At 60.5% G+C, this 20,574-nt stretch overlaps 1 protein-coding gene across 6 annotated transcripts in view; it reads left to right on the top strand.

Moving 5' to 3' along the window:
• MROH1 (maestro heat like repeat family member 1) overlaps window positions 1–20,574 on the top strand; it is an 82,813-nt gene that overhangs the window by 31,710 nt on the left and 30,529 nt on the right. For all 6 annotated transcript variants that reach the window (XM_040433189.1, XM_040433194.1, XM_040433190.1 and 3 more), the window contains 20 exons: window positions 1,609–1,701; window positions 1,789–1,867; window positions 2,115–2,228; window positions 2,491–2,564; window positions 2,938–3,060; window positions 3,178–3,285; window positions 5,355–5,499; window positions 5,596–5,636; window positions 6,128–6,269; window positions 7,001–7,053; window positions 8,288–8,395; window positions 8,492–8,611; window positions 9,290–9,412; window positions 12,490–12,636; window positions 12,881–12,907; window positions 18,578–18,700; window positions 18,779–18,858; window positions 19,217–19,334; window positions 20,034–20,129; window positions 20,203–20,307. In XM_040433189.1, the coding sequence (XP_040289123.1) occupies window positions 1,609–1,701; window positions 1,789–1,867; window positions 2,115–2,228; window positions 2,491–2,564; window positions 2,938–3,060; window positions 3,178–3,285; window positions 5,355–5,499; window positions 5,596–5,636; window positions 6,128–6,269; window positions 7,001–7,053; window positions 8,288–8,395; window positions 8,492–8,611; window positions 9,290–9,412; window positions 12,490–12,636; window positions 12,881–12,907; window positions 18,578–18,700; window positions 18,779–18,858; window positions 19,217–19,334; window positions 20,034–20,129; window positions 20,203–20,307 (2,019 nt within the window). The remainder of the gene's footprint in view (window positions 1–1,608; window positions 1,702–1,788; window positions 1,868–2,114; window positions 2,229–2,490; window positions 2,565–2,937; window positions 3,061–3,177; window positions 3,286–5,354; window positions 5,500–5,595; window positions 5,637–6,127; window positions 6,270–7,000; window positions 7,054–8,287; window positions 8,396–8,491; window positions 8,612–9,289; window positions 9,413–12,489; window positions 12,637–12,880; window positions 12,908–18,577; window positions 18,701–18,778; window positions 18,859–19,216; window positions 19,335–20,033; window positions 20,130–20,202; window positions 20,308–20,574) is intronic.

Genomic DNA, 20,574 nt, shown 5'->3' on the forward strand with positions numbered 1-20,574 from the left:
TTCTCTGCGCGCTCGCTCGCCCGCCTTCTCTTCTCTGCGCTCGCCTCCTCTTCTCTGCTCGCTCGCCCGCCTCCTCTTCTCTTCTCTGCGCGCTCGCTCTCCCGCCTTCTCTTCTCTGCTCGCTCGCCCGCCTTCTCTTCTCTGCTCGCTCTCCCGCCTCCTCTTCCTCTCTGCTCGCTCTCCCGCCTCCTCTTCCTCTCTGCTCGCTCTCCCGCCTCCTCTTCCTCTCTGCTCGCTCTCCTGCCTCCTCTTCCTCTCTGCTCGCTCTCCTGCCTCCTCTTCCTCTCTGCTCGCTCTCCTGCCTCCTCTTCTTCTCTGCTCGCTCTCCCGCCTCCTCTTCCTCTCTGCTCGCTCTCCTGCCTCCTCTTCTCTTCTCGCTCGCCTCCTCTTCTTCTCTGCTCACTCTCCTGCCTCCTCTTCCTCTCTGCTCGCTCGCCCGCCCGCCCGCCTCCTCTTCTCTTCTCTGCGCGCTCGCTCGCCCGCCTTCTCTTCTCTGCGCTCGCCTCCTCTTCTCTGCTCGCTCTCCTGCCTCCTCTTCTCTGCTCGCTCGCCCGCCTCCTCTTCTCTTCTCTGCGCGCTCGCTCTCCCGCCTTCTCTTCTCTGCTCGCTCGCCCGCCTTCTCTTCTCTGCTCGCTCGCCCGCCTTCTCTTCTCTGCTCGCTCTCCCGCCTCCTCTTCCTCTCTGCTCGCTCTCCCGCCTCCTCTTCCTCTCTGCTCGCTCTCCCGCCTCCTCTTCCTCTCTGCTCGCTCTCCTGCCTCCTCTTCCTCTCTGCTCGCTCTCCTGCCTCCTCTTCTTCTCTGCTCGCTCTCCCGCCTCCTCTTCCTCTCTGCTCGCTCTCCTGCCTCCTCTTCTCGCTCGCCTCCTCTTCTTCTCTGCTCACTCTCCTGCCTCCTCTTCCTCTCTGCTCGCTCGCCCGCCCGCCTCCTCTTCTCTTCTCTGCGCGCTCGCTCGCCCGCCTTCTCTTCTCTGCGCTCGCCTCCTCTTCTCTGCTCGCTCTCCTGCCTCCTCTTCTCTGCTCGCTCGCCCGCCTCCTCTTCTCTTCTCTGCGCGCTCGCTCTCCCGCCTTCTCTTCTCTGCTCGCTCGCCCGCCTTCTCTTCTCTGCTCGCTCTCCCGCCTCCTCTTCCTCTCTGCTCGCTCTCCCGCCTCCTCTTCCTCTCTGCTCGCTCTCCCGCCTCCTCTTCCTCTCTGCTCGCTCTCCTGCCTCCTCTTCCTCTCTGCTCGCTCTCCTGCCTCCTCTTCTTCTCTGCTCGCTCTCCCGCCTCCTCTTCCTCTCTGCTCGCTCTCCTGCCTCCTCTTCTCGCTCGCCTCCTCTTCTTCTCTGCTCACTCTCCTGCCTCCTCTTCCTCTCTGCTCGCTCGCCCGCCTCCTCTCCTCTTCTCTCCTCGCTCGCCCGCCTCCTCTTCTCTTCTCTGCTCGCCCGCCTCCTCTTCTCTTCTCTGCGCGCTCACTCTCCCGCCTTCTCTTCTCTGCTCGCTCGCCCGCCTTCTCTTCTCTGCTCGCTCGCCCGCCTCCTCTTCTCTTCTCTGCGCGCCCGCCCGCCCGCCTCCTTTGCCCCTCTTCTTTCCTTAGTCTCAGATCCAGCTGTTTCTTGGATGTCTCTTCCTCAGAGCCTGTGTCAGATCCTGGAGAGCGCGGTGTCTAATGAGAGTCGCACACTGGAGCCTCAGATAGACTCGGTGCTGTCGGTGCTGCACACCCAGGTGAGGTCTCAGTCCGTCACCCCGTACATTGACCCTAATGGGGGTCCACGTCCTGTCTCTGACTCTTCCATGTTGTCCTGTCGTCAGATCTGCTCCTCCATGGAGGCGCCCACACAGATGCTGGCGAGGAATCGGAACGAGGCCCTGCGCTGCTTCACGGTGCTCGGTAAGTGGGGGGCGCAGCATATTCTGGTGAGATGCTCCGCTGTGGTCTGGGGGTCTTTTACAGACTCTTCTTCAGAGGGATGGTCTTGTGGTACCACATGAGTGCTGTATGAGGGGCTGTGGATCACTGTCTTAAAGGAACCCTGAAGTAAATGACTGTACTGTGTGCTGAGCAGGCAGCAGATCGTCCGTGACTGCCATTGATGGAGCCAAGGCTTCCTAGTCACCTCCATTCCTTTGTCCCGCAGCCTCCATCTTCCCGGATCACCTGCTGTCTTTTCTGCTCCCCAAACTGGAGGCCAATAACCCCAAAACACGTGTGGGGACCCTGGTAGTCCTGAAGCAAGTCATCAACTCTGCCGGTAAGTCGGGGGCAGGGGTGGATCATGTTCTAGCCTCTCTCCGTAGAGGCCTCTACACCTGTAGCTATGATTAAAGGGCCAGCTCACACTATATCAGTGCAGTCAGCACTGATACAGTGTAACAAGTCCTCAGCTGTGAGAGGCCTCGAGAGCAGTCACAGAACACTGGATCCTGATTGCAGAGTTCTGTCGGGCTGTAGGATTATAGCTGAGCTGCCGGGAGGAGGCGACGGCTTCTCTCACTCTTTGTCTTGGATTTCAGCGTCTTTGATGGAAGTGAAGAAGGCGCTGATTCTCGCCGCAGTCAGGTCGCCGCTCCAGGACGGCAGCAACCAGGTGAGCGCGGCTGAGCAGACGTTCCCAGCATCCTCTGCACACAGAGCTGCCCCTCAGACGAGCGTGGTAGTGAAATACTGCAAGGTTTTACATCCATGGATTGTCCTTGGACTAGACCGTCAGTGTGGCCCCCACCAGTCAGGTACTGCAGTACCAGACACAACCAGGTGGGCTTAGATGGCACCATGTAGTGGCCTAATCCCGGGGGCCTCTCTCCTCCCTTCTCTGGTGGGGCCTTTGTTTGGTGACATCCCAGGGGCCTCTGTCTAGCAGGGGGGATTGCCTGGGGGCCCCTGTCTGGCCGAGGGGATTGCCTAGGGGCCCCTGTTTGGCGGAGCCCCCATCCCGTCACCTGTACCCTCCTCTCTTTCAGGTTCGGAAAGCGATGGTGCAGCTGATCAGCGCGATGGCGCACCACCGATACCTGGAGCAGCCGGGGGGAGAGGTGATGCTGCAGTACATCATCCGGCTGTGCTGTATGACTCCGGAGAGCTCGGTGAGGGGGGGTGATCTGCGGCCACCGTGACCCCGCTCCAGGCCTCACCGATGACTATAACCCCAAGCATGTAGGGTAACATCCAGCCAACATTAATCATCCCTCTTCCATCCTCAGCCGCGGCGGCAGAACTCCCAACAGGAAGAAGTGACTGAAGAAAGTGTGAGACGGATCAGCATCAACACCCTGTACCTGATCAGCACCACGGTGGAGCGCATGAGCCACGTGAGTCCACAACTACCACCCCCATGGGTTAGTAGGGTCATTAAACTCCTGGAAATTGCAATGGGTTAACCCCTTCCCCCACTGGTCTGTGGTGGCTCCGGTGCGCGCTGCGTCCTCGCCGTTCTCTCCTGCCCATGTCTCTCCCCGTGGGCTACGTCTGCTCAGCCAATCACTGGTCAGTCCTGCCACTTCCTGTGTGTTGAGCCCAGACCAGGAAATGGAGGTCAGTGAGGGCCCGACAGGCGCAAGGGTGGGGATCAGTGAGGGCCCGACAGGCGCAAGGGTGGGGATCAGTGAGGGCCCGACAGGCGCAAGGGTGGGGATCAGTGAGGGCCCGACAGGCGCAAGGGTGGGGATCAGTGAGGGCCCGACAGGCGCAAGGGTGGGGATCAGTGAGGGCCCGACAGGCGCAAGGGTGGGGATCAGTGAGGGCCCGACAGGCGCAAGGGTGGGGATCAGTGAGGGCCCGACAGGCGCAAGGGTGGGGATCAGTGAGGGCCCGGCAGGCGCAAGGGTGGGGATCAGTGAGGGCCCGACAGGCGCAAGGGTGGGGATCAGTGAGGGCCCGACAGGCGCAAGGGTGGGGATCAGTGAGGGCCCGGCAGGCGCAAGGGTGGGGATCAGTGAGGGCCCGACAGGCGCAAGGGTGGGGATCAGTGAGGGCCCGACAGGCGCAAGGGTGGGGATCAGTGAGGGCCCGGCAGGCGCAAGGGTGGGGATCAGTGAGGGCCCGACAGGCGCAAGGGTGGGGATCAGTGAGGGCCCGACAGGCGCAAGGGTGGGGATCAGTGAGGGCCCGACAGGCGCAAGGGTGGGGATCAGTGAGGGCCCGACAGGCGCAAGGGTGGGGATCAGTGAGGGCCCGACAGGCGCAAGGGTGGGGATCAGTGAGGGCCCGACAGGCGCAAGGGTGGGGATCAGTGAGGGCCCGACAGGCGCAAGGGTGGGGATCAGTGAGGGCCCGACAGGCGCAAGGGTGGGGATCAGTGAGGGCCCGACAGGCGCAAGGGTGGGGATCAGTGAGGGCCCGACAGGCGCAAGGGTGGGGATCAGTGAGGGCCCGACAGGCGCAAGGGTGGGGATCAGTGAGGGCCCGACAGGCGCAAGGGTGGGGATCAGTGAGGGCCCGACAGGCGCAAGGGTGGGGATCAGTGAGGGCCCGACAGGCGCAAGGGTGGGGATCAGTGAGGGCCCGACAGGCGCAAGGGTGGGGATCAGTGAGGGCCCGACAGGCGCAAGGGTGGGGATCAGTGAGGGCCCGACAGGCGCAAGGGTGGGGATCAGTGAGGGCCCGACAGGCGCAGGGGTGGGGATCAGTGAGGGCCCGACAGGCGCAGGGGTGGGGATCAGTGAGGGCCCGACAGGCGCAGGGGTGGGGATCAGTGAGGGCCCGACAGGCGCAGGGGTGGGGATCAGTGAGGGCCCGACAGGGGTGGGGATCAGTGAGGGCCCGACAGGGGTGGGGATCAGTGAGGGCCCGACAGGCGCAAGGGTGGGGATCAGTGAGGGCCCGACAGGGGTGGGGATCAGTGAGGGCCCGACAGGGGTGGGGATCAGTGAGGGCCCGACAGGGGTGGGGATCAGTGAGGGCCCGACAGGGGTGGGGATCAGTGAGGGCCCGACAGGGGTGGGGATCAGTGAGGGCCCGACAGGGGTGGGGATCAGTGAGGGCCCGACAGGGGTGGGGATCAGTGAGGGCCCGACAGGGGTGGGGATCAGTGAGGGCCCGACAGGGGTGGGGATCAGTGAGGGCCCGACAGGGGTGGGGATCAGTGAGGGCCCGACAGGGGTGGGGATCAGTGAGGGCCCGACAGGGGTGGGGATCAGTGAGGGCCCGACAGGCGCAAGGGTGGGGATCAGTGAGGGCCCGACAGGCGCAAGGGTGGGGATCAGTGAGGGCCCGACAGGGGTGGGGATCAGTGAGGGCCCGACAGGCGCGGGGATCAGTGAGGGCCCGACAGGCGCGGGGATCAGTGAGGAGAGTACGGCTTCTTTAGCATCATTCTGCCCCTATGGTGGGCGGCAAACCTTGTCGGAATGTCAGCAGTGTAAACCGCTCCGTGTTTCAGATCCTGTGGCCCTACCTGCTGGAGTTTGTGGTCCCCATCCAGTTCACCAATGCCCTGACCCCCGTCTGTAAGAGCCTGGTCCATATGGGGCAGAAGAAGCAGGAGGAAGGCGTGGAGCAGCTGCTCATCAACTACAATGTGAACGGTGGGTGTAAACCCCCCCAAAAGTGCTCCGTACCCCCCCCCCCCATATCCTCTGTATGAAACCCTCGTCTGATTCATCTCCGTTTTGTCTTCACAGTGAATCTGCCGTCTCCACACGCTTTATTTGCTCGTCTCCTGGTGGGTGCAAACCTAGGTCTTATTTATACCTCATTTAGGAAGATGGGGGGGCAGAGGAAGATGATTGGGGGGGGGGGGGGGCAGAGGAAGATGATCGGGGGGGGGGGGGGGGGCAGAGGAAGATGATTGGGGGGGGGGGGCAGAGGAAGATGATTGGGGGGTGGGGGCAGAGGAAGATGATTGGGGGGGTGGGGGCAGAGGAAGATGATGGGGGGGGTGGGGGCAGAGGAAGATGATTGGGGGGGGGGGTGGGGGGCAGAGGAAGATGATTGGGGGGGGGGGGGGGGGGCAGAGGAAGATGATTGGGGGGGGGGGGTGGGGGCAGAGGAAGATGATTGGGGGGGGGGGGGGGGGGCAGAGGAAGATGATTGATTGGGGGGTGGGGGCAGAGGAAGATGATTGATTGGGGGGTGGGGAGGAGAGGAATAGGGTAGAAGGGAAGATGGGGTGGCTGTCTCTTCTGCTTTGGTCCATGTCGGTCTCTTTTCCAGGTGGTGTCGGCCTCCCTAGAACCCAGCGATGGCAGGAACGCCGCTGCTCTCCGTCTTCTGTCCATCATGCAGATTAACATCCACCCGACTATAGGACCGTGCTGGGAGCAGGAGATCCCTCCGCTGCTGCACCTCCTAGAAGGTGGGATTACTCTTTCACCTGGTGTATAGTCGGGGGTCTCGGCTCTAGCTCTCTGTAGGATCCGTAGGTGTCGCCGACCGTAGACGTGAGGTTGTCAGTGGATCCCCCCCCCCAGATTGATAGGGTTACGTCCACCCCCTCAGATGCAGGATGCATGTGTCCAGCCCATCCAGAACGGGAGGCATGTGGTGACATAACCCCAGTAAGGCGCCGTTCTGTGGTCGCCGGCGGGCCGTTTACTTGTCGGGGGTTTTCTGCAGTGCACCTTGTATGTTGCTGGAGGATGGGGGCCATGGTGGTCTCCAGTGCTTGCTTTCACTTCCATGCTGGTGTTCTAAGGATGAAATTGCTGAAGATGAGAGTAGCGCCCCCTATAGAAGCCGCGCCTGAGCAGGTTAACCTCAGATAACAAGCCCTGGGCTGCAGTGCACAGGAGAGCTCGCCCATATACACACCGGGCACCCACCCTTCTGGAGGCTGTAAACATTCAGCGCTGAGGGTTTGTTACAGTTGTATCCAGTCTAGACGTTATCTGCCCTGATACATTGTAACAAACTGTCAGGACAGGAGAAATTTGTACTGCTGTTACAAATACATTGTAACAAGTCCTCAGCTGTGTGATGAGTCTTGGTTAGGACAGTTTTTGTTTCTCTAGATGTAAATAAGAATTTTTCCTGACAGCAAGCAGAGGTATTGTCAATCTTCTGACACTTGTTTTTCTTGTTTTATAGAAACGAATGACAAACTTAATCAGCAGACGGCATGGGAGGAACGGTTACTGAAGGTAGGAGCAGCCTGCGGGGCAGAGGGCTTACTGTAGAGATAGGGGAGCAGCCTGCGGAGCAGAGGGCTTACTGTAGAGGTAGGGGAGCAGCCTGCGGGGCAGAGGGCTTACTAGAGGTAGGGGAGCAGCCTGCGGGGCAGAGGGCTTACTAGAGGTAGGGGAGCAGCCTGCGGGGCAGAGGGCTTACTGTAGAGGTAGGGGAGCAGCCTGCGGAGCAGAGGGCTTACTAGAGGTAGGGGAGCAGCCTGCGGGGCAGAGGGCTTACTAGAGGTAGGGGAGCAGCCTGCGGGGCAGAGGGCTTACTAGAGGTAGGGGAGCAGCCTGCGGGGCAGAGGGCTTACTGTAGAGGTAGGGGAGCAGCCTGCGGAGCAGAGGGCTTACTAGAGGTAGGGGAGCAGCCTGCGGGGCAGAGGGCTTACTAGAGGTAGGGGAGCAGCCTGCGGGGCAGAGGGCTTACTAGAGGCAGGGGGGCAGCCTGTGGGGCAGAGGGCTTACTAGAGGTAGGGGAGCAGCCTGCGGGGCAGAGGGCTTACTAGAGGCAGGGGAGCAGCCTGCGGGGCAGAGGGCTTACTGTAGAGGTAGGGGAGCAGCCTGCGGGGCAGAGGGCTTACTAGAGGTAGGGGAGCAGCCTGCGGGGCAGAGGGCTTACTAGAGGTAGGGGAGCAGCCTGCGGGGCAGAGGGCTTACTAGAGGTAGGGGAGCAGCCTGCGGGGCAGAGGGCTTACTAGAGGCAGGGGGGCAGCCTGCGGGGCAGAGGGCTTACTAGAGGTAGGGGAGCAGCCTGCGGGGCAGAGGGCTTACTAGAGGCAGGGGAGCAGCCTGCGGGGCAGAGGGCTTACTAGAGGCAGGGGAGCAGCCTGCGGGGCAGAGGGCTTACTAGAGGCAGGGGAGCAGCCTGCGGGGCAGAGGGCTTACTGTAGAGGTAGGGGAGCAGCCTGCGGGGCAGAGGGCTTACTGTAGAGGTAGGGGAGCAGCCTGCGGGGCAGAGGGCTTACTGTAGAGGTAGGGGAGCAGCCTGCGGGGCAGAGGGCTTACTGTAGAGGTAGGGGAGCAGCCTGCGGGGCAGAGGGCTTACTGTAGAGGTAGGGGAGCAGCCTGCGGGGCAGAGGGCTTACTCTAGAGGTAGGGGAGCAGCCTGCGGGGCAGAGGGCTTGCTAGAGGCAGGGGAGCAGCCTGCGGGGCAGAGGGCTTACTAGCCCCAGGGGTCCGGTACATTGACTGTGCTCTGGTTCAGCTCCTGGTGGACTCGCTGCTGGCCGTGTCAGATGACCTCTGGATCTGTCAGTTGTCACAGGAGATGAGGAAACAACTGAACAGTTACAACTCCTCCTCCCTGGAGAAGGTGAGTGCTGGGCCTTCAGGGATGATGGGAGTTATGGTGGTCAGTGCCCAGCAGAGGGCGACGTTCATCTCTTTGTCTTTCGTGGTTCATCCCCAGAACTTCCTCTATAAATGCATCGGGAGCGTCCTGGGCACCTGTACCAACCGGGAGGTGGTCAGGAAGGAGCTGCAGGAGCTGCTCACCGGTGCCCACTACCAGGATGAAGCGGAGCGAGAGGTACTGCCTATTGCAGGGAGGGGGTGAAGACCAGGAAATGGGAGCTACAACTACAACTCCCAGCATGTCAGGAAATCAGTCGACTACCCCGGTATTGTGGGGAGACTGCTGAGGAGAAGCTAATGAGTAGGACATCATGGTGTGTGGATGGGCATGCTGGGGAATGTAGTGCAGCAGGAGGTTGGGGTTTATTCTCTCGCAGTCAGTGGAGTATTGGGGAGACGAGGGTGTCCGGCCATTACACATTATGACAAGCCTTCAGCTGTGTGAGCAGGTCAGGACAGGTTCCACCTCTGCTTGCTGTCACAGAACTGGTTTCAGATCTCTTCCTGATCCGACGTTTCGGCCTGATTGCTGAGGAGCGGGTGGTGCCCGCCCCTGGATGACGCTGAGGGGAGGGTGGTGCCCGCCCCTGGATGACGCTGAGGGGAGGGTGGTGCCCGCCCCTGGATGACGCTGAGGGGAGGGTGGTGCCCGCCCCTGGATGACGCTGAGGGGAGGGTGGTGCCCGCCCCTGGATGACGCTGAGGGGAGGGTGGTGCCCGCCCCTGGATGACGCTGAGGGGAGGGTGGTGCCCGCCCCTGGATGACGCTGAGGAGCGGATGGTGCCCGCCCCTGGATGACGCTGAGGAGCGGGTGGTGCCCGCCCCTGGATGACGCTTATCTCTGTGTTGTAGGGTCTCGCTGTTGCTTTCGGCATTTGCTCAGCTCATCACCTGGAGGACACTCTGGACAAGATGTCCGACTTCCTGAAATCCGACTTCATGAAGAAGTACACGGGAATCTTCAACCTCTTCAAGGTTCGTGCAGCGCTTCCAGTGTGCCCCACCTCCCGGGGTGTCGCTTCCAGTGTGCGCCCCCCAACCTCGAACCCCTAAGCCCACCACACCCCCGTTGCGGCATCTGCGTTGAAGTTAGCGCTTGCGTGTGTATGATGGGGCGGTTGTCCTACACAATGTCCCGTCTGTGGGCATGCTCTGGCGGTGCGGGTTCTGGAGGGAGAGTGCCCGCTGGGACCCCTTTACCTGTAGCTTTATCCTGCTGCTGGCGATCATGTTGCACTAGGCGGCGCGATGGCGTCGGCGGACAGCCTGTGTCTTCACTGGCACTGCGCCCCCTCCCACCGTACAAGTGACGCTCTATGAGGGGAATGTTAATTTGATCTTCAGACCTCGCTCTAATGGACAAAGCAGACCCCGTGTTATTGTGATGCTGAAGAACATGGCCGCCACTTCCTCCCCCAGGAATTGACCTGCACCGGAGGCCGGGGGCGTACGATCATCAACAGCACATGTTATAGGAGGCTGAGGTTACTGCACGCCCCAGCACCGCATCATCACGTGTCTGGACTGCGCTCCCGTAGCCCTGCTACATACACCCGCGTCACACCCCCCCTACTGGTGCCGGACCCCTGCCACATACACCCGCGTCATGCCCTCTACTGGTGCCGGATCCCTGCCACATACACCCGCCGTCATGCCCTCTACTGGTGCCGTACCCCTGCCACATACACCCGCGTCATGCTCTCTACTGGTGCCGTACCCCTGCCACATACACCCGCATCACGCCCTCCACTGGTGCCATACCTCTACTACATGCACCCACGACGCGCCATCCACTGGTGCCATACCTCTTCTACATACACCCACGATGCGCCATCCACTGGTGCCATACCTCTTCTACATACACCCACAACGTGCCATACCTCTTCTACATGCACCCACGACGCGCCATCCACTGGTGCCATACCTCTTCTACATACACCCACAACGTGCCATACCTCTTCTACATACACCCACGACGCGCCATCCACTGGTGCCATACCTCTTCTACATGCACCCACGACGCGCCATCCACTGGTGCCATACCTCTTCTACATACACCCACGACGCGCCATCCACTGGTGCCATACCTCTTCTACATGCACCCACGACGCGCCATCCACTGGTGCCATACCTCTTCTACATGCACCCACGACGCGCCATCCACTGGTGCCATACCTCTTCTACATACACCCACGACGCGCCATCCACTGGTGCCATACCTCTTCTACATGCACCCACGACGCGCCATCCACTGGTGCCATACCTCTTCTACTAGATACACCCACGACGCGCCATCCACTGGTGCCATACCTCTTCTACATGCACCCACGACGCGCCATCCACTGGTGCCATACCTCTTCTACATACACCCACGACGCGCCATCCACTGGTGCCATACCTCTACTACATACACCCACGACGTGCCATACCTCTTCTACTACATACACCCACGACGCGCCCCCCACTGGTGCCATACCTCTTCTACTACATACACCCACGACGTGCCATCCACTGGTGCCATACCTCTTCTACATACACCCACGACGCGCCATCCACTGGTGCCATACCTCTTCTACATACACCCACGACGCGCCATCCACTGGTGCCATACCTCTACTACATACACCCACGACGTGCCCTCCACTGGTGCCATACCTCTTCTACATACACCCATGACGCGCCCCCCACTGGTGCCATACCTCTTCTACTACATACACCCACGACGCGCCCTCCACTGGTGCCATACCTCTTCTACATACACCCATGACGCGCCCCCCACTGGTGCCATACCTCTTCTACATACACCCACGACGCGCCCCCCACTGGTGCCATACCTCTTCTACTACATTCACCCACGACGCGCCCCCCACTGGTGCCATACCTCTTCAACTACATTCACCCACGACGCGCCCCCCACTGGCGCCATACCTCTTCTACTACATACACCCACGACGCGCCCCCCACTGGTGCCATACCTCTTCTACTACATTCACCCACGACGCGCCCCCCACTGGTGCCATACCTCTTCTACATACACCCACGACACGCCCCCCACTGGTGCCATACCTCTTCTACATACACCCACGACGCGCCCCCCACTGGTGCCATACCTCTTCTACATACACCCACGACGCGCCATCCACTGGTGCCATACCTCTTCTACATACACCCACGACGCGCCATCCACTGGTGCCATACCTCTTCTACTACATTCACCCACGACGCGCCCCCCACTGGTGCCATACCTCTTCTACTACATTCACCCACGACGCGCCCCCCACTGGTGCCATACCTCTTCTACTACATTCACCCACGACGCGCCCCCCACTGGTGCCATACCTCTTCTACTACATACACCCACGACGCGCCCCCCACTGGTGCTGCCGCATAATTTTCTAATCTGTCCTGGGAATCTTAAAGGGGTTTTCCCATCTCATACATTTGGGGCATATCGCTAGGATATGCCCCCAATATCTGATGGGTGCGGCTCCCACCTCTGGCACCCGCACATACACTGAGAACGGAGCGCACAAAGTGCCGGAGGGCTCTTCACATATGTGCAGCCGCCCTACATTCATTCCTATGGGACTGCGTGTCGCTTGGCTATTTTCGGAAGTCCCATTGAAATGAATAGGACGCGCACCGCACAGTCTGACGGAAATAGCTGAGCCAGCCCTGGTCTATTTTCGTCACTCCCATAGAAATGAATGTCCTCATTCTGCAGGTAAATGCCGCCACTGACTAACGCTTCCTTCCCCACAATCGGCCGCTCCTCGCAGCATCTAACGGAACAGTTCGGTACAGTGGCCACGACTACCTACCCCCAGGTACTGCCCTCACTATCTGTTCTGAGCCTGACTCTGCACCCAGAACTGCTACTCTGCCCCTGACACCCTCAGTTCCTCCCCCCTCTGTATCTCTGTCTCGCCCGCTTGCGTACATCCAGTTGATGGCAGGATGTGTTTGGCGCCATGTCTGCCACCCAGGTCACTATACCTGCTGTAGATGATTAGTCGACGACCTCCTTCAAGATCTTTCTCTTCTGCTTTCAGGATCGAGCAGATGTCGACCTGGAGAAGATCAAGAGCGCCCTCATCCTGTGCTACGGTTATGTGGCGGTGCACGCCCCCATAGAGCTTGTGCTTCCTCGGGTTGAATCGGATATTTTGCGCAATGTCTTCCTTTACTTCCACACCAAGGTGAGGCGCTAGTGCCATCTTCCCTTTTATTATGCCCAGTGCCCCTTGTGTTAGCCCAAAAAGCAGTGGGCACAGGGTAAATCCCTCCACCCTGTGTAGAGGTGCCCATGATGTTCATATTAATGCCCATTCTGTGCCAGTCTCTACCAGAGCCCAGTATAAGGCCCTTGTGGGGTCTGCCCCTGCACACGTGTTCTCCACATCTGCCGAACCTAATTCTCTGTTCGTCTGATTTACCCCTCAGGTTCTGGGGATAAAGGTAGAGCCCAAGGTACAGTGTGTGGAGCTTTACTGCCCTCCTGCTTCCTGCCCTCTACTCTCTGCTACCTGCATGCTTACACCAGGAGGGGTGCCAGGGTGTCTGACCGAGGGGCCCACAACCCTATGGAACTTAGATTTGATGCTGGCCTCACCAGTAACAAGCCCAAATAAAGAGCAACAGGGGGAGGAGACCCTAGGTTAGGGTGTTGTTGTTGGGGGCACCCTACATTTGGGTGTGGGTGGCAGGGGGTATCCTAGATCGGGGTGTTGGCGTTGTCAGTGGAATTTATAAATTGCGGTGTGGGGGGCGCAGGTGGGGGGATCCTAGGTTGGAGGGGGTGGTGGTGGAGGGAGATCCTAGGTTGGGGTGGGGGGGACGGAGGGAGATCCTAGGTTGGGGGGTTGGTGGTGTAGGGCGATCCTAGGTTGGGGGCTTGGCGTTGGGGTGGGGGGGACGGAGGGAGATCCTAGGTTGGTGGTGTAGGGCGATTCTAAGTTGGGGGTTTGCACGGTGAAGGGAGATTCTAGGTTTGGGGGCTTGGTGGTGAAGGGAGGTCCTAGGTTGGGAAGTGAGTGACTGAGTTGGGGATCCTAGGTTGAAGGGTTGGCATTGGGAGAGGGAGTGGTGGAGGACGATCCTAGGTTGGGGGGTCAGTGGGGGAGATCCTAGGTTTGGGGGCTTGGTGGTGGAGGGCAATCCTATGTTTGGGGGGGTTGCACGGTGAAGGGTGATCCTAGGTTTGGGGGTGGGGTTGCACGGTGAAGGGAGATCCTGTACTGGGGGCTTGGTGGTGAAGGGAGATCCTAGTTTTGGGGGCTTGGTGGTGAAGGGAGATCCTAGTTTTGGGGGTTTGCACGGTGAAGGGTGATCCTGTATTGGGGGCTTGGTGGTGAAGGGAGATCCTAGGTGTGGGGAGATCCTAGTTTTGGGGGCTTGGTGGTGAAGGGAGATCCTAGGTGGGGGCTTGGCGGGGAGAATCCTAGGTTGTGAAGTGAGTGACTGAGTTGGGGATCCTAGGTTGAAGGGTTGGCGTTGGGAGAGGGAGTGGTGGAGGACAATCCTAGGTTGGGGGGTCGGTGGGGGAGATGCTAGTTTGGGGGGGTTGGTGGTGGAGGGTGATGCTAGGTTGGTGGTGGAGGGTGATGCTAGGTTGGTGGTGGAGGGTGATGCTAGGTTGGTGGTGGAGGGTGATGCTAGGTTGGTGGGTCGGTGGGAGAGATGCTAGGTTGGGGAGTTGGTGGTGGAGGGTGATGCTAGGTTGGGGGGTCGGTGGGGGAGATGCTAGGTTGGGGAGTTGGTGGTGGAGGGTGATGCTAGGTTGGGGGGTCGGTGGGGGAGATGCTAGGTTGGGGGGGTTGGTGGTGGGAGAGGGAGTGGTGGAGGACGATCCTAGGTTGGGGGGTCGTTGGGCGGTTGGTGGTGGAGGGTGATGCTAGGTTGGGGAGTTGGTGGTGGAGGGTGATGCTAGGTTGGGGAGTTGGTGGTGGAGGGTGATGCTAGGTTGGGGAGTTGGTGGTGGAGGGTGATGCTAGGTTGGGGGAGTTGGTGGTGGAGGGTGATGCTAGGTTGGGGGAGTTGGTGGTGGAGGGTGATGCTAGGTTGGGGGAGTTGGTGGTGGAGGGTGATGCTAGGTTGGGGGAGTTGGTGGTGGAGGGTGATGCTAGGTTGGGGGAGTTGGTGGTGGAGGGTGATGCTAGGTTGGGGGAGTTGGTGGTGGAGGGTGATGCTAGGTTGGGGGAGTTGGTGGTGGAGGGTGATGCTAGGTTGGGGGAGTTGGTGGTGGAGGGTGATGCTAGGTTGGGGGAGTTGGTGGTGGAGGGTGATGCTAGGTTGGGGGGTCGGTGGAGGGTGATGCTAGGTTGGGGGGTCGGTGGGGGAGATGCTAGGTTGGGGAGTTGGTGGTGGAGGGCGATGCTAGGTTGGGGGGTCGGTGGGGGAGATGCTAGGTTGGGGAGTTGGTGGTGGAGGGTGATGCTAGGTTGGGGGGTCGGTGGGGGAGATGCTAGGTTGGGGGGGTTGGTGGTGGGAGAGGGAGTGGTGGAGGACGATCCTAGGTTGGGGGGTCGTTGGGCGGTTGGTGGTGGAGGGTGATGCTAGGTTGGGGAGTTGGTGGTGGAGGGTGATGCTAGGTTGGGGAGTTGGTGGTGGAGGGTGATGCTAGGTTGGGGGAGTTGGTGGTGGAGGGTGATGCTAGGTTGGGGGAGTTGGTGGTGGAGGGTGATGCTAGGTTGGGGGAGTTGGTGGTGGAGGGTGATGCTAGGTTGGGGGGGTTGGTGGTGGAGGGTGATGCTAGGTTGGGGGAGTTGGTGGTGGAGGGTGATGCTAGGTTGGGGGGGTTGGTGGTGGAGGGTGATGCTAGGTTGGGGGAGTTGGTGGTGGAGGGTGATGCTAGGTTGGGGGAGTTGGTGGTGGAGGGTGATGCTAGGTTGGGGGAGTTGGTGGTGGAGGGTGATGCTAGGTTGGGGGAGTTGGTGGTGGAGGGTGATGCTAGGTTGGGGGAGTTGGTGGTGGAGGGTGATGCTAGGTTGGGGGAGTTGGTGGTGGAGGGTGATGCTAGGTTGGGGGAGTTGGTGGTGGGGGGTGATGCTAGGTTGGGGGAGTTGGTGGTGGAGGGTGATGCTAGGTTGGGGGAGTTGGTGGTGGAGGGTGATGCTAGGTTGGGGGAGTTGGTGGTGGAGGGTGATGCTAGGTTGGGGGGGTTGGTGGTGGAGGGTGATGCTAGGTTGGGGGGGTTGGTGGTGGAGGGTGATGCTAGGTTGGGGGAGTTGGTGGTGGAGGGTGATGCTAGGTTGGGGGAGTTGGTGGTGGAGGGTGATGCTAGGTTGGGGGAGTTGGTGGTGGAGGGTGATGCTAGGTTGGGGGAGTTGGTGGTGGAGGGTGATGCTAGGTTGGGGGAGTTGGTGGTGGAGGGTGATGCTAGGTTGGGGGAGTTGGTGGTGGAGGGTGATGCTAGGTTGGGGGAGTTGGTGGTGGAGGGTGATGCTAGGTTGGGGGAGTTGGTGGTGGAGGGTGATGCTAGGTTGGGGGAGTTGGTGGTGGAGGGTGATGCTAGGTTGGGGGAGTTGGTGGTGGAGGGTGATGCTAGGTTGGGGGAGTTGGTGGTGGAGGGTGATGCTAGGTTGGGGGAGTTGGTGGTGGAGGGTGATGCTAGGTTGGGGGAGTTGGTGGTGGAGGGTGATGCTAGGTTGGGGGAGTTGGTGGTGGAGGGTGATGCTAGGTTGGGGGAGTTGGTGGTGGAGGGTGATGCTAGGTTGGGGGAGTTGGTGGTGGAGGGTGATGCTAGGTTGGGGGAGTTGGTGGTGGAGGGTGATGCTAGGTTGGGGGAGTTGGTGGTGGAGGGTGATGCTAGGTTGGGGGAGTTGGTGGTGGAGGGTGATGCTAGGTTGGGGGAGTTGGTGGTGGAGGGTGATGCTAGGTTGGGGGAGTTGGTGGTGGAGGGTGATGCTAGGTTGGGGGAGTTGGTGGTGGAGGGTGATGCTAGGTTGGGGGAGTTGGTGGTGGAGGGTGATGCTAGGTTGGGGGAGTTGGTGGTGGAGGGTGATGCTAGGTTGGGGGAGTTGGTGGTGGAGGGTGATGCTAGGTTGGGGGAGTTGGTGGTGGAGGGTGATGCTAGGTTGGGGGAGTTGGTGGTGGAGGGTGATGCTAGGTTGGGGGAGTTGGTGGTGGAGGGTGATGCTAGGTTGGGGGGGTTGGTGGTGGAGGGTGATGCTAGGTTGGGGGAGTTGGTGGTGGAGGGTGATGCTAGGTTGGGGGAGTTGGTGGTGGAGGGTGATGCTAGGTTGGGGGAGTTGGTGGTGGAGGGTGATGCTAGGTTGGGGGAGTTGGTGGTGGAGGGTGATGCTAGGTTGGGGGAGTTGGTGGTGGAGGGTGATGCTAGGTTGGGGGAGTTGGTGGTGGAGGGTGATGCTAGGTTGGGGGGGTTGGTGGTGGAGGGTGATGCTAGGTTGGGGGGGTTGGTGGTGGAGGGTGATGCTAGGTTGGGGGAGTTGGTGGTGGAGGGTGATGCTAGGTTGGGGGAGTTGGTGGTGGAGGGTGATGCTAGGTTGGGGGAGTTGGTGGTGGAGGGTGATGCTAGGTTGGGGGAGTTGGTGGTGGAGGGTGATGCTAGGTTGGGGGAGTTGGTGGTGGAGGGTGATGCTAGGTTGGGGGAGTTGGTGGTGGAGGGTGATGCTAGGTTGGGGGAGTTGGTGGTGGAGGGTGATGCTAGGTTGGGGGGGTTGGTGGTGGAGGGTGATGCTAGGTTGGGGGAGTTGGTGGTGGAGGGTGATGCTAGGTTGGGGGAGTTGGTGGTGGAGGGTGATGCTAGGTTGGGGGAGTTGGTGGTGGAGGGTGATGCTAGGTTGGGGGAGTTGGTGGTGGAGGGTGATGCTAGGTTGGGGGAGTTGGTGGTGGAGGGTGATGCTAGGTTGGGGGAGTTGGTGGTGGAGGGTGATGCTAGGTTGGGGGAGTTGGTGGTGGAGGGTGATGCTAGGTTGGGGGAGTTGGAGTTGGGAGTGGTGGGTGGTAGATGGATTCTCGGTCACTGGTGGGTGCAGCGGAGCTGTGTGCATTCTCTCAGGGTCAGTTTTATCTTGCGGAGTTTGGCTCATGATGGCGATAGTAACTCTTAGATCTTACTACTGATCTTTACTAACTCTTTCATGGTGACGGTTATGTAACTAACATGGCGGGTGGGAGGGTCTACGTGTTCCGCTATACCGCGCTCCTCTGCAACTTGGGGACGTTGGATGCCGTTACCGGGAGAGACTGGGACACATACAGGTGACGTATGAGATATATACAGTATATAGCGCCGATTATATACTGCTTCCCGAATCACTGCAATCAGCGCCTCCAATCTTTGCATGTGTAATGGGGGGCGGGGACTGTGCTTATTATAATATTACAGGGTGGGGGGTATTATCATTATAATACAGGGTGGGGGCAATCTCATATTACAGCCAGGGGGTTGTTCACATTACAATATTACGAGTTGGGGCGGGGGTAATCTCATTATAATATTATAGGCGGGGGTGTTCTCATTATAATATTACAGGTGGAGGGTGGGAGTTAGTGTTCTGTGTAATTCTGGAGATGATGAGGATGATTGTTCCTCACATGTTCAGTGCTTCTGTCTGAGTAATTTGCTGTCACATAAGGATGATGGGGATCCATCTGCTTTCTAGACGGTGAGCGCCGCGCTGCAGGGTCACCGGACTGGCCGCCGCGCTGCAGGGTCACCGGACTGGCCGCCGCGCTGCAGGGTCACCGGACTGGCCGCCGCGCTGCAGGGTCACCGGACTGGCCGCCGCGCTGCAGGGTCACCGGACTGGCCGCCGCGCTGCAGGGTCACCGGACTGGCCGCCGCGCTGCAGGGTCACCGGACTGGCCGCCGCGCTGCTGCAGGGTCACCGGACTGGCCGCCGCGCTGCAGGGTCACCGGACTGGCCGCCGCGCTGCAGGGTCACCGGACTGGCCGCCGCGCTGCAGGGTCACCGGACTGGCCGCCGCGCTGCAGGGTCACCGGACTGGCCGCCGCGCTGCAGGGTCACCGTTGTGCAGTCAGGTGACCCTGTGGCCACCCCAGTGCTGGATTCGTGCATCCGTTCATCCTGCTCCGGGGGTCCGTGCATTAGGGATGAGCTGACCTCACCTGTACGCTACCTTCTGATGGTTTCCTCTGTGGTGTCTTGTACCCAGGACTTGACCCTGAAGCTCTGCCTCATCCGCACCGTCTCCATGATCGGCCTGGCAATCTGCAGCAGCCCGCAGGCGGGGTTCTTCCACTTCAGCCGCAAGTCGGAACTGATCTCTCAGCTGGTGGTGAGTACGAGGCCCCGGCATCTGGAGATGCACGTGTGGCCCCGGAGATGTGACATGTGTCCCCTCATGTCCTGCCAGGAGTTACTGAAGCTGGAGCCTGTGGACAGCCAGAAGTCTGCCCTGCGCCACCGTGCCCTCGCCGCCTGCTCCTACCTGGTGTATCCTGACTCGCAATGCTGGGTGATGATGGGGTTAATGGTGGCCTTACACCACAAGCTTGCTGACAGTTTCCAGTAACGCCCAGCAGATCACTGTATATGTATATAATGCAGTGACAGCGCTGCTGGTGCAAGACATATGATAGAAGTGGCCCCTGTGCGTAGTATGGGGCCCCTGGAGTGGTTGCCTGCAGCTCAGGATAATGCCCCTTCTGTGATGTCATTAGTTGAAGGATTGCAGACTCTGTACAAGGGTCCTGTGATTGGGGGTGTTACCCTGGCCCTTCTACCTGTAGGTGGGGTGGGATGTGTCCGGGGCCCCTGCTCCTCTGTGGTTGTTTCTTAATGCGCTCCTCAGTAAGCTGGAGCCTCCCCTGAAGGATGCAGAGAAGACGGAGCTCGTCAGTACGGCGCTGTCCACCGTCATCCCCCTCCCACCTGTCTCCATCGGGACCATGGGAGAACTGCACCAGGAGGTAAGAAGAACAGGGTGCCTCCTCTGCCGGAGCACAGTACCTGGGCTGGGAGGCTTTTTGGCAGGTGGGCCTGTCAGTCTTGGGTGCTGTACCTGGGCTGGGGGGGCTACATGGCGCGTAGACCTGTCAGTCCTGGGCTGGGGATCTACGTCGTGGGTGGGCCTGTCTGTCCTGGGGGTCCACGTGGCGGGTGGGCCAGCCTGTCCTGGGCTGGGGGTCCACGTGGCGGGTGGGCCAGCCTGTCCTGGGCTGGGGGTCCACGTGGCGGGTGGGCCAGCCTGTCCTGGGCTGGGGGTCCACGTGGCGGGTGGGCCAGCCTGTCCTGGGCTGGGGGTCCACGTGGCGGGTGGGCCAGCCTGTCCTGGGCTGGGGGTCCACGTGGCGGGTGGGCCAGCCTGTCCTGGGCTGGGGGTCCACGTGGCGGGTGGGCCAGCCTGTCCTGGGCTGGGGGTCCACGTGGCGGGTGGGCCAGCCTGTCCTGGGCTGGGGGTCCACGTGGCGGGTGGGCCAGCCTGTCCTGGGCTGGGGGTCCACGTGGCGGGTGGGCCAGCCTGTCCTGGGCTGGGGGTCCACGTGGCGGGTGGGCCAGCCTGGGCTGGGGGTCCACGTGGCGGGTGGGCCAGCCTGTCCTGGGCTGGGGGTCCACGTGGCGGGTGGGCCAGTCAGTTCCAGTCCATGCCCTCTCCCTTTGTTTTGTAGATCCTGTATCGGGACACGTTGGATGCTTTGAAGGACTTGCTGAAAGGACTTCTCTGCTGGAACATAACCCCTAACGGACTGGAGGAAATGTTTGGAGTAGGTGAAGGGGGGAGGGCTCAGGTTATTGGGCCGGGTCAGCATCTCATTGGGTTCTGTTTGTACTTTGCAGGTCCTGATCCCCTGGATCCGATCCAGTAAGGAGCATGAACGGGAGCGTGCCCTGGAGCTGAGCAGCGCCCTCCTTCATTTTTACCTACACAAGCTCAACGTCAATGTGAGGACCTCCTTCTGCAAAGATGACAGCTGTCCCCAGCAGCACAGAGGATTTCAGGAGAAACAGATTACTTCTGGAGACCCTGCTGTGACATCCCAACAGTCATTTCCTGAAATACTCTGTGCTGTTGGCGATCCTGGTCCTCTTCCCTGTAGATTAGCGGGTTGTGTCTCTGTATACCTCAGATCCTGCTCCTCTGTTCCTCCTCCTGCCGGTTGTGTCTCTGTATACCTCAGATCCTGCTCCTCTGTTCCTCCTCCTGCCAGT

This window comes from Bufo bufo, chromosome 5 (assembly GCF_905171765.1).
Source record: "Bufo bufo chromosome 5, aBufBuf1.1, whole genome shotgun sequence".
Lineage (NCBI taxonomy): Eukaryota > Metazoa > Chordata > Amphibia > Anura > Bufonidae > Bufo > Bufo bufo.